The following is a 16,895-nucleotide window of genomic DNA, read 5'->3' as shown; positions in this document are numbered from 1 at the left end:
GACTCAATGGACATGAGTTTGAGTAAACTCCAGGAGCTGGTGATGGACAGAGAGGGAGGCCTGGCGTGTTTCAGTCCATGGGGTCGCAAGGAGTCAGACACGACTGAGTGACTAAACTGAACTGAATAATTGAATGGAGATATCAAAGTAATACAGAATAAAATAGGAATTGCAAAAAATATACTAGCCATGTGTACCTGTTTTCTCTGAGTCTAATAGATGCCAGGGAACTATTTACTCTGATTGGGAACCTTAGGGAAGGCCTCATGGAGGAAGAGCTATTGGCCTTCAAGAATAAGTAAGATGGTATGTGAAGAAGAGGGCTTCCCTGGTGGCTCAGAGGTAAAGAATCCACCTGCCAATGCAGGAGATGAGGATTCAATCCCTGGATCAGGAAGATTCCCCTGGAGTAGGAAATGGAAACCCACTCCAGTATCTCTGCTTGGGAAATCCCATGGACAGAGGAGCCTAGCAGGCTACTGTCCGTGAGGTCACAAAGAGTCGGAAATGACTTAGTGACTAAACAACAACAACAATTTGAAGGAGAGGAAGACAGCATCAAAGCTGAAGAAGCAGCCTGAGCAGAAGTCAGGGAACTATGAATGTTCTACATGTTCAGGAGATGTCAAGGAGTGACTGCAGCTAAGTGTAGATTTTATACAGACAGCAGTGGAAGATGAGGGAGTGAAGGTGAGCTGGAGCCCATCATGAAGACATTAAATGACAGAATGGAGTTTGAACTCTATTTTCTACATAGTAGGGAGGTTTTTGCAGGGCAGAATAACACATTCACTTCACTATTTTTAGAAAATAATTCTAGGGATGATGCAAAGGATGGATTTAAGAAATGAAACATGGAAAAAGACATGAAGCCTTTATTAAGTTGTGAAGGGGATTTCCCTGGCTGTCCAGTGGTTAAGACTTCCAATGCAGGGGACCTGGGTTCAATCCCTGGTCAGGGAACTAAGGTCCCACATGCTGCATGATGTGGCCAAAGAAATAAATAAATAAATTGTGGAGGAAAGAAAAGAGCATTCCCAGGGGCCAGGGACAACTCATCAGGGAAATAATTTGTCATTTCCCATGGGGAGTGGTAACAAATGAAGGATGGGATGAAAGAACTGGTGGTTTTAGATAGAGTATCTTGAGAGAAGTTAATAGGTATCAGATTCCCTGACAAGATTGGAATTTGGGGAAAATCTCATGTTTTAGATTCATGATAGGCTGCAATGCATTCATAGAATTTTCCAGCTCCTTTCAATGATGCTTCCCTGGTGGCTCAGAGGTTAAAGCATCTGCCTGCAATGCAGGAGACCTGGGTTCGATCCCTGGGTCGGGAAGATCCCCTGAAGAAGGAAATGGCAACCCACTCCAGTATTCTTGCCTGGAGAGTCCCATGGACGGAGAAGCCTGGTGGGCTACAGTCCACGGGGTCACAAAGAGTCGGACACGACTGAGCGACTTCACTTTCACTTTCTTTCACTTTCAATAATATCAAGGATAATTTTCTATTTTCAAAGTCTATTTGATAAAAGTAAGCCTCTGAGAAAGCGATATGCAGGTCAGGAAGCAACAGTTAGAACTGGACATGGAAAAACAGACTGGTTCCAAAGAGGAAAAGGAGTACATCAAGGCTGTATATTGTCACCCTGCTTATTTAACTTATATGCAGAGTACATCATGAGAAACGCTGGACTGAAAGAAACACAAGCTGGAATCAAGATTGCCGGGAGAAATATCAATATCCTCAGATATGCAGATGACACCACCCTATGGCAGAAAGTGAAGAACTAAAGAGCCTCTTGATGAAAGTGAAAGGAGAGAGTGAAAAGGTTGGCTTAAAGCTCAACATTCAGAAAACTAAGGTCATGGCATCTGGTCCCATCACTTCATGGCAAATAAATGGGGAAACAGTGGAAATAGTGGCAGACTTTATTTGGGGGGGGCTCCAAAATCACTGCAGATGGTGATTGCAGCCATGAAATTAAAAGACGCTTGCTCCTTGGAAGAAAAGCTATGACCAACCTAGACAGCATATTAAAAAGCAGAGACATTACTTTGCCAACAAAGGTCTGTCTAGTCAAAGCTTTGGTTTTTCCAGCAATCATGTATGGATGTGAGAGTTGTTCTATAAGGAAAGCTGAGCGCCGAAGAATTGATACTTTTGAGCTGTGGTGTTGGAGAAGACTCTTGAAAGTTCCTTAGAATGCAAGGAAATCCAACAAGTCCATCCTAAAGGAAATAAGTCCTGAACGTTCTTTGGAAGGACTGATGTTGAAGCTGAAACTCCAATACTTTGGCTACCTGATGCGAAGAACTGACTAATTTGAAAAGACCCTGATGCTGGGAAAGATGGAGGGTGGGAGGAGAAGGGGATGACAGAGGATGAGATGGTTGGATGGCATCACTGACTCAGTGGACATGAGTTTGAGTAAGCTCTGGGAGATAGTGAAGGACAGGGAAGGCTGGTGTGCTGCAGTCCCTGGGGTCACAAAGAGTCAGACATGTATACCTGTGGCGGATTCATTTTGATATTTGGCAAAACTAATACAATTATGTAAAGTTTAAAAATAAAATAAAATTAAAAAAAAAAAAAGAGTCAGACATGACTGAGTTCATTTTGATATTTGGCAAATCTAATACAGTTATGTAAAGTTTAAAAATTAAAAAAAAAAATCAATTTTATAAAAGAAAAAAAAAAAGAGCTTAGAATGTGCTCAAATGGAAACCACACCCATGTCTCTATCACTTGATCTTGGAAAGGAAGCAAAACTACATCTACCCATCTTAGGTTTTCAGCTGTGACTCAAGCAAAGACAGATCAACAAAGGAAAAACAAACATAAGTTTATTAACATGTCTATTCATGTATACCTGGCAGACCCTCAGGAAAAATGAGTGGTTTCAGAATTCAGGGCTAAATGCCATCTTAATAGGGAGAAGGAAGGAGGCATCTAAGGGGAGAGTAGATGATTTTTAGGGACCATGAATGGGCCTTTGGAAGCACAGATGGGAAGTGTGATAGTTTGTGGCAAAGTTTCTCTGGATATGGTGTTGACGTCTCATCTCCTCTCCCTTGTTGATTATACTCGTATGACAATTGGGTTGTTTCTGGAAGATTTATCTTTAGGCAGTTTAGGGTTGTTCAGACAAAGTTTCTCCCCGAATTTGCTGGTTTCAAGTGCCTATAGCTTAAAACAATATCACTAAGTGGCATGTTTTGTCTAAAGCCTGGGAATGACCGTATTGATGCCTACAGGAAGCCTTTATAAAAGCCATGCCTTGGAGAGCTGCTTTAAAGTAAGGTTATTCTGAGCCTTGAGCTGCATCTTCTTGAATACACATTTCACCTCTTTCATTTTCTGTTTATTTTTTCTTTCCATGCTTACGCTTTTAGAGGAAAAGTCCGGTAAGAAACAACAAATTCTTTCTATATCTTTGCCAAACATTGTTTATTCTGTCCATTTTCACTGTATATCTAATGACTGACTGTATTTAACACCTAAACAAGATTCTGAATTTTAAAAACAAATAGGACATGGCCTAATTATGCCCCATGAGGAAAAGAGGAAGCTGGTTGCTAAGTGATTTTCCAAGCCTGTTATTAAGGGCCACGGGGTAATTTTGTAAAGATTCACCTCTACCCCAGTCACACAGGCATATAATAAAATATTTTAGTGTTAAGTTCCATTTATTGCAGCTTCTATTTGGGTTCATCAAGCTACATATATTTTTTTGTTACTTTTTTGGTAATATACAGCATGATAGCATCCTGAGTGAATGCTTGTGAATCCATCCTAGGAGAAGCAAGTTGTCTTTTTCTCTTCTTTTTTTTTTAATTAATCAGAAAAATTATCCCCTTCTGGAGTTGTCAGAGATAATAAAGAAGATCTTTATAAATCGCAAATCACCTCTTGCTGCTGCTGCTAAGTCGCTTCAGTCGTGTCCGACTCTGTGCGACCCCATAGATGGCAGCCCGCCAGGCTCAGCCATCCCTGGGATTCTCCAGGCAAGAACACTGGAGTGGGTTGCCATTTCCTTCTCCAATGCATGAAAGTGAAAGGTGACAGTGAAGTCGCTCAGTCGTGTCTGACTCTCAGCGACCCCATGGACCGCAGCCTACCAGGCTCCTCCGTCCATGGGATTTTCCAAGCAAGAGTACTGGAGTGGGGTGCCAATCACCTCTTACATGGTCCTTTTTATCACTGGGGTGATTTTCAGTGGCAGCACAAATCTGATAAAATGTATCTACATGTTTTTTGTTTTTTTTAGAGCAACAATGAAACTGACCTACTAAAAAAAAAATTTCATTGTTCTGGGCTGCTCTGCCTAGTTTATTGGGAACATGATCCCAGGATGCTGATAGAGGTGACCTCTCCAGTGGAAAATATGAAAATATTGTATTTCCACGTTAACACCCACTGAGAAGTGGTTGGTTGTCTATTGACCTCACCTAAGTGGATGCTGCAATAATTGCTAGACCTCCCATCCTGCCCTCTCACCCAAGCCTGGCAGTCTCTATACTACGTACAGGAAATGCACTGATAGCAATTTCATGGGATTGGAGGAAGGAAGAGCAGAAGACAAAGGAAGAACAAAAGATGGAATCAAAATATTACAGTTTATCAAAATATGGACTCCATGACTTTGTTCCCAAGCATAAAATTAGTACGTATCACAATTAATTATTAATAAATGGAATGGCCCACTTCTGAGTAACTGAGAGTCAACTCTGTGTCACATGCTATGTGACACATGTATTGTTGGTGTGCTTCAGTAACCTTTTTGATATTTTGCCCATTTCATTTATTCTCTTTGACTCTGAATCTTTCTCTGAATTATCCAAACTTGGCCACTTCAAATATTAACAAGATTAAATAGCCTGAAGTTTACCCATGGTGCTTTAAAAATTTCCTATTCTTCATTGGCTTTTCTCCTGTTGTTCTTACAGCAGTTTCAACTGTAAGTACTCCATTTCATTGCTAGCTGTGCCTTTAAGGATGAGTTTTCCTCTTGCTGCCCTGATTCATTTTTCTTGGGTAATGCCCATGTTGTTGATATCCAACCCAGGGAACTTTTAGTGATGTCTCGGCTAGTAACAGGCTCTTTGCTTCTCTTCCCATATGGAGTTTCAGAAGATTATGTCTACGAAGTCTTATTGGATTTGATAGGCATTCACTGTCATCTGACTTGTAAGAGGTTATAGAAACAAATTTAAATATAGACAAACACAGCAATTGGCAGGGGTGGGGGCTTCCAATAGATGCTTGCCAGATAGATTACCCTAAAGCATTTAAAAGCAAATAAGAATATTGATTAGTGTCATAATAATAAACAAAATGATCATATATGCTAATTCTTTCCTAGAAAATTCACTACCATGAATCACTGAATTTGCTATGACTAGACTGCATAAAAATAATATTTGTTTAGTGCTTTGTGGCTTTTCACGCATTTTCTGGTGTTTCCCTATACCGCTGAATTTTAGCAAATGAGGATGTTGTAAAGCTTCAAAACCTGATGCTGGTTATTTAGTGATTTTTGACAAGCTGGACAGATTGTGTTTGGTGACTTCTTTTTATAAATGTCTCAAAACACTTATGCGTATTGGCAAAGACTTAAGTTATCCTAGTTGGCTGAATTTAAATTAATCCTTTTGTGCAAAAAATAAACAAAACAAGGCTGGTGTAGGATAAGGATACTGTGAGGACATGTACTGAAATATTTTCTTTTAGAAGGCGTATTCAAATGGCAGAGTATATAAATTTTAAAAATGCAAAATATTCTAAGCAAAGATCTTCATTCTAATGACCAAATCATAAATTAGCAGAGTATACCCATTTTGAAAATAGCCTCAAAATACAAAGTAAATCTGATCTCTAACTTGAACATCAAAATACAAGTAGAGGGGGAAATAAAATGCTTTTCAGTACCTTCTCCAGAATGCATCAGAAGATCGAGAAAAGTTGAGGAACTGAACAATTAATGTTTAACTAGGAACACAGGAAATTTGTTCAGAAAACAAATAGACCAACTGCAACGTCCCTGTTTGAGTAATCAGGTGAAATAATAATAACAGTATATAAAAAATTCACTGAGAGCTTATTATGTGTGATACAAATGTCTGCAATCAGAGACAAAGTGGCCACCTGCAGATTCTGAACAACTGAAAAGATGTTTTGTTTGGTCATGCAAACAATCTGATTGCCATTTAAAAACCAGAATCAATAGGCCTGTTCTCTGACAACTCTGAAGATTCGGCAGGATTAGGCCCATCATTTGTGTTCAAGTGGCGCTGAGTTGTGGCCACTTCACCAAAGCTCCATGAAACTCTCGTGCCCTGATCCATAGCTTTCCTGCTCCTTGCCCTGCATGCTTTTGAGTTTGCAGTTCAACACAGAGAGTGTTCAGCTTCCAGAATATATCAAGATCAGATGCTGAATGTTTCCTTCTACCTTGAAGCAAATTCTATATATTGGTAGAACAAAGATGGAATGCTAAAGGCCTCAGAATTCTGGGGAAATGACAGGAAAAAGAGTAAAATAAACTATTGACAGGAAAGACCCTCCCCTCCTGGTTGAGAATGATTTTGCTGTTCAGCAAAACCTACAACCACTTTATGCTCCTTAAAGGTGATAATTAGTGTAGAAAACGCCTTTCAGTTTGGCTTATGGAATCCCTTTCCTTTTGAAGGTTTCAGATAGCTTTTAATTATGGACCTTGAAGCTTTTGGGTCTGAGCTTTTCACAGCTTTTAGCTGGATCTTCTGGATTCTTGTGAATAAGCTTGTGACTACCTGAATTTCAACAGCTGTTACTTGAGGTTCCTTTTTTCATGTTACCTTACTAGAAAACATACAAACAGGAACTATTGATTAAACTATATAGGTTTTTAACTGATTGAACTTAATTTGGGTGAATTAATATAATTGAAGTTATTTTGACAAATGTCCTCTATAATCTTAGTAAAGATTATTGAATTTAAGTTTCTGCCTCTGCATAGTTGAAATATACATTTTATTTTGCATTATTTCTCATAATCATCTTGGGGGAAATTGCATCAATTTTAATCCCCTCTTTGCTGTATTTTATGCTGCTTTTAAGAATGATTTGTTTGCCATGAAATTAAAGCTAAAATCATAAATGCCCACAAAGTTCTTTAGAGAAGAACTTTAGCCTGGTCAGTAAAGAATTATAAACTCTAAATCTTTATATAAAAGAGTGCTTGAATTTCTCTCAAAAGACAGTAACAATTTGTCAGTAAAAGAATTTAAGCCAAGAAATACATATTCATGTGTCCTTTTTTCTAATTTTATTTAAATTGCATCATGCATATATTTATAAGAAAAGTGGGATCAATATGGAACAGAATCAGAAAACTATGGCACATAATAACGTCTAAAATATTACAAGTAAAATCAACTGGAGTAAGTATTTCTAAAATCCTAGCTTACTTACCAGTTCCTGGCTCCCTGTCTTTGGAGTCCTCCAACAACATCAGGCTTGATGTCCTAGAAAAAACATGAGTTTAGCAGACCTGAGCTCTCAAGTCTGTTTCTGGTTGTATCTATTTCCTAGCTCTGGACCTCAAAGCCTCACTTTGCTCTCTATATCACAGAGGCAGTTGGCCTAGAGATCCGTGGAAGCCCCCAGGTATAAATGACTATAGGCTTTTATTTCTTGTCTGTGTTCTAGAGGGTAGAATCATCTTTTTCATTAAGCAACCTTCTAGATACTTCTGAGTTTGTGCTTCCTGCCCAGATTTTGAAATTTGGCCAGTACTGGGTTCCAGGCAACCTCTGGTGAACTCATGGGCTAAGCCATATTCCTGAAAATGAAACTGAGAAACAGCTGCTTCTCCATTCGCATCACAGTCACTCGTGTTACTAAAGACAAAGCCTAAAGAGGGAGAGCAACCAGAGGTTGTTGGGGTAAATTGATAGCAGCCATGATCAAGGTTTGAAGAGTGAAAGAAAGAAGTTGAATGTCAGCATCTTGTATTTTTCCAGGCATCTGGCCCACAGTGTTTTATTGCTGCTGGACAGTTTTTATCATTCCCACCTGCACTTCTCAGGAGCTCCTCATCTTCCCCGTCACATTCTATCCATTTGTAGAGGCTGCTTAAGTCACTAGGCCAAGAACACAGACTTTTCAAAAAGTTCTTATCAGCACTCATTTCACCAAACACTAAAGAGAAAAACCAGGCAAAGAAGAGGTATCTCTTACCCTGCTCTCTGATTTTTGGAGACTCTGATTAAAGCCTGAATTATGTGGGAAATCCATCACATCTATGATGTGTGCTAACACTCTATTGTGTGGGAAAACAGTTTTCTCTGTACTACCGTCTCTAAAATTCCCCTCCTCAAACATTATGAAGAAAACTCCTTATGACAAGACATGTGAAGTTTTCTTGTATGTTTCTGCTTTGTCTGTACGTACACATAACTGAAACTGGTACCCATTAGCAAAGCTATATCATACAGTGGATAATATTCCCTTTAAAGTTCTCCAAAACCTCCTTGATTTAAATAAGCCACAAACACAATGACTGCCTGCCTTCCTTTGGCCTGATTACTTGGAGTGAGTGTTTAGTTAGTTATTTATGAAGTCTTCTATTACCCAAGCCTGTTGACTGATCCATCATTCTCTGACTAGGTATCTGTTCTCTCTTCCTTTTTGCTGATCACAGAGGCGCAGCCCGGTAAGAACCCTCAACATTTTTACCTTAAACCTGTATAGAAATAACTGTTGCCTAGGCAAGGTGGCCAGGTTGTCTCATTAAATTTATGATAACCCAGTGTAAATGAGGCAGACAAATTAGGTTTAGTGGCTGTAAGTCTCTGGTCTTATATGTGTCAAGAGCATGTTTTAGGATCATCAGAGCATGTTTCCATAACAAACTAAACTAATACAATAGGTATCCCAACTCCCAGTGCTAAATGTGAAAAATGTGGTGTGTGTGAGTGTGTGTGTGTGTGTGTGTGTGTGTGTGGTGTGCATGTATGCAAGCTCTGGAGATTATCCAGAAATCAGCATAGACATTTATAGCAAGGTGATAATAGAATAAGAAAACTGTAAAGAAAACCAGGAATGTGTAAGCCACGTTGTTTTCAAACCTAAATTTAATATAAGTCCTTGGACCATAACTCATATTTGTCAGTATACTGATATACAATCATGCATAATCATAATTTTTATCTTGGGAGAAATAGACATGCTTTCAAGTCAATCTTTCTAGGTTGTCACATATATATATTTCATCACTGAAGACAAACCAGTATTAGTTTGCACTGTCCAGAGTAAATCTTAGTCAGTTTCCTTAGGTTGAAAGTGTGATAAATTTGAAACAACAAGAAGAGTCTTTGCTATGTTTGAAATAACCTCCACCTGCCTGGTCAGTCCCTTGAGAGAGGTAATGGAACTGAAATAATGCTCTTGGAAATTAGGCCTATGCCAATTTGATCAATCAGTTACTCCTGGAGGCAAATATTCTGTGCCAGCTGACAAGCTGTGGTTCTCTAATTTAAGCCACAGAGTTGATGATCAAAAATACCACCTGCAGGGACTATATGGCTGATTCCAGTCCAGCAGTTGGGTAACGTCTCAGATTATGACAAGTTACTCCTTTTTTTAATAAAAGGAAAAGAGTGAATTAACTAATTCAAAATGCGGGAAGTCTATTCACAGTCTACCTATAATGATAGTCCTTTAGAGAAGGAAAATGTGGTCACTTAGGGAGGAGAAGGTTTTAGAATCAATAGGCGTTTTTCCTGAATGTGGTTTGTGTGGTCAATATCACCTTAACCTTGCTTTGGATTTGTCCTGCATTGACATCAAGGCCATCAGAGATCTGTATGCCAGATCCAGGGACAATGGGACTTTCTTTTCTGTTGATGAACGCTTACTGCTGATGGTTCGAACATCTGTTCCTTTCTAAATTGATGTGATTTTATTCTTTCTAATTTCTAAATAACAGTTTGCTTGCATATTTCTGCCATATCTTGCTTCCTCTTGAATAGTGATTGTTCATTCATGAGGAATATTTAGTAAAATATTACAGGGGCTTCTTGTCTAGTACCTCTCAGCAATAAATGTCTTTCAAATGAATTGATATACTGGGAAATGATGAATACCAACAAATACCAAACAAATAAACTGTATATCTTTCTTGGTTTCATGAGTATTACATTTTAAATAAAGGGGTAAGACAGAGATCAAAAGGTCTTCAATACAGCTTCTGGGGTCCCCCAGCTCCTTAATTTCAGGTCTCTTTATACTAAATAGGTCCTATTCCCTCAATGTCAACCTCATGATTGACTACTTGGATCTAAAGCCCCCAATCTTTTCCTTCAGACCTTTTTAATAAAAATCTGACTATTTGAGGCTCTCCAACCTGAAAAACCATTTGAATTACATTTAAACAATTGTTGTCTTATTATTTTGTCTATGGAGTCTTATTTTCCAAAAGCCAACCTGTATCAAAACTCTCATAATGACCATAGCTGATTTAAATGATCATATTTATTTAATATAGGCATTAATTGAAACAAGTATGTTAACTTAATTAAAAATACTGATTTAAAATGTTTATTAAATAAAGTGTTTATTAATTTAAAAAGATTTTTCCTAATAACATAATAATCTCTATGTGGCACATGTATGCAAATTATATTATTAGGCAAGACAAGCCAGAAAATATAGTTTGAGAGATTAGGCCAGTCACCAGAAAACATCTAGTGGATCCTTATTCATGCTGAAACTGTTCCGCTATTGCAAATGATTTCATAATGAGACAAAATTTTGATAAAACCTTAGGAAAGAGGGAAAGAAGATTCTTACAGGTCTGTTACAGAGATGCTATATTTGTCCTAAGTTGTTATGCTATCATTTGAGAGAAGAAAAATCTGTGACCACCAGATTGAGCCTTTACTAAAGTAGGAGTAGAAATAAATGTGTGTTTGGCTATCACCCACCAAACTTTTAATTGTATGAGTTTTGAAAAGTTTCTTGTTCTTGCAGTTCCCCATCCTAAACTCTGCCCCTGTCATTCTCCTAAGGAGGCCCTGCCAACCCATGCCCATCTTATGAGACCATGCTTCTAGTGGTCTACTTTTCTGGAAGCATCACATTCTAAGAACCTTTCATGGTGATTTTGAACTAATCCTTTGTTACCAAAAAAAGTTTCTGCTAGGGCCTGAAAAAAATCTGAAAATGACCTTCTCAGATTATTCTTGCCAGGGAAATTTGCATTCCAATAGGATCACAATGCCTTGAGCTAAAGGAATGATTCCCACTTGCTAGATTGGTGCCCCTATGGCAGGCATGTAAAAGAAACTGAGGTAGAGAGCATGAGTAGGGAAGAATGGAATTCTCTGGTTCCCTGAATAGATCAGTCCATTCAGAGGTAATGCCTTCAAATTTTCCTTGTTTTTAACATTTTCCACATGAATCTTTAAAAATTGCATTAGTCAACTAATGACTGTTTCTACAAGCAGCTTATGGACCCCATTCAATAAGAGCAGAGAATACACCTCATACATATAATTTTTAAAAATTAAACATAAGTTAAACTTGGATTTACTTTCTTGTATGCTAGATTTCAAGATTTTTTTTTTTTAACTTTACTTTACTAAATCTACCCAGGTAAGGGTTTTGTTTGTTTTTTTTTTTCCTGGTTTGGAATATTTATTACTTTCCCTTCCTCTCGGTAACCTTTGAGTAAAGTGAAAATTTTATTTATATGTGGGTGTCTATAATTTTTAACTTGAATGCAATTCTGAAAAAAAATTCATTTTTCTCCATCTGCATTTCTTTAAGTTCAGTTTAATTGCAATGACAGAAATATACATATTGTATGTATATGTGGTCTTAAACCTTATAGTGTCTATTTCTAATTCTAGGGTGCAATTAAAAGGAACTTATCCAGTAAGTATATCTTAGCTACCAGAAATAGAGTACAATTTAAAAGACAAAACAGTTCCCTGGATCTTGGAGTATATATACATTTGACATATAAATTTTTGAGCTTGATTTTTAAGGCTGATGAATGTCTACAGCAAAGAAATTCTGTAATGATAAAAGGGCTCAGTGGGTTCTGAATGATTAATATTTAAATCCTGAAAGTGAATATGTTTTTGAATAAACATTGCTATTACCTTCCTTGGAGAAGGAAATGGCAATTCAGTCCAATATTCTTGCCTGGAGAATCTCCATGGACAGAGGATCCTGGCAGGCTACAGTCCATGGGGTCACAAAGAATTGGACACAACTGAAGTGACTGAGCACACATGCTGTATCATTTGACTTCAGAAATGAATTTAATCAAGTGTGTGTTTGCTAATTGGGGTAGGGAGAGGAGGAGGGCAGAAGGAACTGAAGGTAGCTGCAATGCCCATTCTTGTGTATTTGATATGAAAATTTTAGTACACCAAAGTGATGTGAGATAGGTTATAATATACATGTGGCATGATTTTCTTCTGCTGCATACAGCACATTCTAGGAAATTTTAAATGAATGGTTCCTAGTTAAAGGTATAACATTTTCTTGGCATTTCAAGAAAAGAACAGGCAGAGAATGCTGGATTCATGCACTGTGTACATATGGCCTGGCTTGGTATTCTCATGGTAATTGAAATGCAGAACTGATCAAGGCAACAGGCTTTCAAAGAACAGTGTGCTATTCCACTAAGCTCTGCAGTGTACAGATCTTCCATTTGATGGCTCATCATGGTAATTCCTTGATAAGGTTTTATAAATGCCGAAGAAAATGCTACTACTTATGCCTAATATATGACTGTTGCATTGCCAGGGGAGAGAGTTTGTTCCTGGGTTTGTCTTGCAAAGTTTTCACATGGAGTTGCCTATTCGTGGGATTTAAATCTCTGTTTTCAAACATAGCTCATAAGACATAAAAGAAAAAATGGTAAAAATATGCCTAAAAACTTTCTTTGTCCTATGCATCAGGTGAAGAAGTAGCGAGACCCAGGCGTTCCACACCAACTCCAGAGCTCATAAGGTGAGTATGAAAGATGTTAGTTGTGTTTTATGCAAGGTATCATGCCCTGGTAACAATGGAACAAATCTCCTTTGAGCTAAACTCTCAGCATCTAATAACAAAGGGTCTGCCCTGTGTGTAGGTCATCGCAGATTTAAATATGTTATCATTTCACCTAAGTGCAGACCGAGGGAGACCATTAAGGAAGTACTCTGTAGTCATCTAAAGTAACATCTATCAGAATATGCACCCCTACACTAATGAGAGAGTTCAAGGTCTATGGGAACACATCATTTGGTATATGGAATGCTGATCTGAACTATGATTATATTGCCCTACAAATAGTAGCCTGTTATTATTAGAGAAATGTGAATCAAAACTACAATGAGGTATCACCTCACATGGGACAGAATGCCATCATCAAAAAGCCTACAAATAATAAACCCTGGAGAGGGTGTGGTGAAAGGGAACCCTCTTATCCTATTGGTGGAAATGTAAATTGATACAGCCACTATGGAAGACAGTAGGAAGATTCCTTTAAGCACTAGGAATAAAATTACCGTATGATGCAACAATCCCACTACTGGGCATATAACCTGAGAAAACCATGATTCAAAAAGACACATGTACCCCAGTATTCACTGCAGCACTATTTACATCAGCCAGGACATGGAAACAACCTAGATGTCCATCAACAAACAAATGGATAAAAGAAGTTGTGGTTCATACATACAATGGAATATTACTCATCCACAAAGACAAATGAATTTGAGTCCGTTTTAGTGAGGTGGATGAACCTAGAGCCTGTTATACAGAGTGAAGTAAGTCAGAAAGAACAAAACAAATATCATATATTAATGGATATATATGGGATCTAGAGAAATGGTACTGATGAACCTATTTGCAGGTCAGGAATAGAGACACAGATGTAGAGAACAGAATTGTGGCCCCAACGAGGGAAGGAGCGGGTGGGACAAATTGAGAATAGCATTGATGTATGTATATTACCATATGAAAATATGGTAATGGAAGTCACTGTATAACACAGAAAGCTCAACCTGGTGCTCTGTGATGACACAGAGGGATGAGATGGGGGGATGGGTAGGAAGGTTCAAGAGGGAGGTGACATTTGTACACTTATGGCTGATGTACATTTTTGTATGGCGGAAACCAACACAACATTGTAAACCAATTATTTTGCAATTAAAAGTGTTTTAAAAAAGAGCAGCCTGTTTAGTTGGATACAGTTTTGTGATACATTCTACATCAGACACCAGAAGAATGTTCTATTTTGTTTTCTGATTTTGGCAAGGCATTATATTTTCATACTGTGCAATCCTTGGGATAAGTAAGTCTTGTGAACATAAGTGGTGTTTCCGTGCAAAGACTCCTATTTCTATCTAAACGCTGGATCCTTTTACCTTTCCCTCCTCCTCTAATCCCTCTCCTCTCCTCTTCACCTCTTATCCCCCAGCAAACACATAAAACTAATTAGAATCAATGAGAGAAATCAGGTCTGGGGAAGAAATGGAGACAATTTATGCACCTCTTGTTAATAATTGATTTAAGCAATAATTAGTTAAAAGGATGAGCATTGAACTTTTTACCCTTCTTTTCTCCCTGATTTTTCAATATTCTTCTCTTTCTGAGACGTGCAATATTAAGGTGTTAGGAGGTTATAATTAGTCTACTGTGTAGGGTGGAGTGGGGAGGGTGGAAGTTAAAAGTTGGTAGACTAAGTTTCTTATTCAAAGATGAACTTCCTGGTGGCTTGTTCCTTAGTTGCCCTGTGCCTGACATTCGCTGACCATACTCTGCATTACCTACAACACAGAGATGCAATGAAGACAGATATAAATGGTTTTTGAGATCTTATGAAAAGAAGGTGCTTTGCAATAAACAGTTATCTTTAGTATTATCTCTTCTAGGTTTAGAGAATCTGATGCTTTGAAAGAGTTTCTCTCTGTCTTATTTCTGTTGGACCAGCCCCCTGGCGCCCCATTGAGAACCAGGGATCTTACCTCTTACCAATTCTTTTGTCCACATACATTTGACATCTTCATATATATGCTTTTTAGCCTCTCCAGAGCGTGAGTGCATATTTATGTATGTACCTAAGTGCACACGTACATCAGCCTTACTGTGGAAGATATTTGAGGGCTTTATATCTCTTTTAACATTAATATTTCCTTTCTCTATGTTTTGCTGTAATATGTGTGATTTAGCAAAAAACCTTCAGAGGACACCACGGCGCTTGCTCCCCTCTTTGGTCCACCATTAGAATCAGCTTTTGAGGAACAGAAGACAGAAGGTAGGAAAAACTCTGTGTATCTATGGATTTGTTTTTCTTTTCAATAAAGTATAACTTGTCTAGAGTAAATGTCTTTTGAGGCATGTTTTTGATGTATCACTAGATCTTCATGTGAAAGAATAGTTCTGATCTAGGTGTGTTATCAGCATGGGAGTTTAGTTTGCAGACCTCTTAGTATTTCAGGATTTGAAATTTTACCTCCAGAGGTAGCTAAGAGCTAACAAGTTCACTCTTCAACAAGTTCACTCTTCTTTCAATAAGAATTACTGAAAATCTGTACAACCCACTGGTCAGGGAGTAGGTGGTTTATGAGCCAAACTGCTATCACTATGGAGCCAGACCTTCAAATTCCTAATCATAATCATTGTCATTGTGATCTAGCCTCTATGACCACATTTTCTCTCTTGTCCACCTCATCAGTGGAGGTGTCAATTGGACTGCTCACAGAACAGACACTGTTTGCAAACTCAAGACCCAGGAATGACCTTAAATCATTTAACAACTTAGAAAAAAGATGTTATGGGAGAAATATCATTTTGGCTGTTATTGTTGGATTTACCTACTAAATTTAATTCCTAGAATTAAATATTTTAACTTTTAAATATTAACCATTTTTGGATGGCTGTGAATAATGTATACCTTACTGACATAAACTCCTTATGAAAGGGATCTAACCTGTTCCTAAGATGTATGTAGGTCTAATGCATGGATCTCCAGCAGCTGTTTGATAACATGGAATGTTTTTTATAAAAAATCATTTAAGAACACTGTGATTGCGTATAATAAAATGTGATTTTTCTAAGACCCATTGGTGAAGGAGATTAAAGTGCTGAGGACGATAAGAATTAAAAGCATAATGAGTAGGCTCAGATAGTGACAAAAAGACTCCAAAGTATAGTAAATTAAACAAGATAGATTTTATTTCTGTTTCATGTAAACAGTCTCAAAGTACAAAATATAGGACTGGAAGGGGAGCTCTGCCATCCCCAGCATGTGACCTTCACTTCTGGGTGCAAGGGGACTGCTCAAATTCTCATTATGTCCCAGTCAGAAGAAAGAAGTGTCGGGGAGGACCCATGGAACTCACTGCCAATTCTTGTAAGAGCAAAACCTGGAAGAGACACACACCACTTCCAGCCAGAGCCCTTCAGAAAGAATTTAGTGCCATCTGGCCAGCTAAGCTTTAACTGTAGCAGAAATGGAGAATGGATCCTGGGAGACAACTAGCAGGCAGCCACAACTGAGTATTTTTCAATCATGTAGTTAGGAAGTGAATAAGGAACATCCCTAAATACTCCTTCAGTGATTTAAAGGTCTGCAACTTAGAATCCATAAGGAAAGGGGACCCAGCATTAAGGTTGCTCAGTTGTCGTATTAACTCATCTGGGATCAGTCTCACTTTTACTGATATGCGTAGTAACTGAAGGTGGTTCGATTTGCTACGTTTGAATCTACCTATTAAAAAATTCCATCATATATGGAAACCTGATATACAAAATAGAAAACAGTTCTTAGAAATCAAAGTGGTATCCCACACTGAATCCATGGAAAAAACAAAATGCTGTGTCAGATCATTGGACAATGTATGCTTTT

The 16,895-nt window shown here is 38.1% G+C and overlaps 1 protein-coding gene across 2 annotated transcripts in view; it reads left to right on the top strand.

Annotated features, from left to right (window-relative positions):
• SGIP1 (SH3GL interacting endocytic adaptor 1) overlaps positions 1 to 16,895 on the top strand; it is a 237,917-nt gene that overhangs the window by 138,933 nt on the left and 82,089 nt on the right. For both annotated transcript variants that reach the window (XM_044944884.2, XM_044944883.2), the window contains 5 exons: positions 3,397 to 3,408; positions 8,688 to 8,699; positions 11,899 to 11,923; positions 12,961 to 13,012; positions 15,217 to 15,302. In XM_044944884.2, the coding sequence (XP_044800819.2) occupies positions 3,397 to 3,408; positions 8,688 to 8,699; positions 11,899 to 11,923; positions 12,961 to 13,012; positions 15,217 to 15,302 (187 nt within the window). The remainder of the gene's footprint in view (positions 1 to 3,396; positions 3,409 to 8,687; positions 8,700 to 11,898; positions 11,924 to 12,960; positions 13,013 to 15,216; positions 15,303 to 16,895) is intronic.

This window comes from Bubalus bubalis, chromosome 6, assembly GCF_019923935.1.
Source record: "Bubalus bubalis isolate 160015118507 breed Murrah chromosome 6, NDDB_SH_1, whole genome shotgun sequence".
Lineage (NCBI taxonomy): Eukaryota > Metazoa > Chordata > Mammalia > Artiodactyla > Bovidae > Bubalus > Bubalus bubalis.
This window is presented reverse-complemented; position numbering and strand designations above follow the sequence as displayed.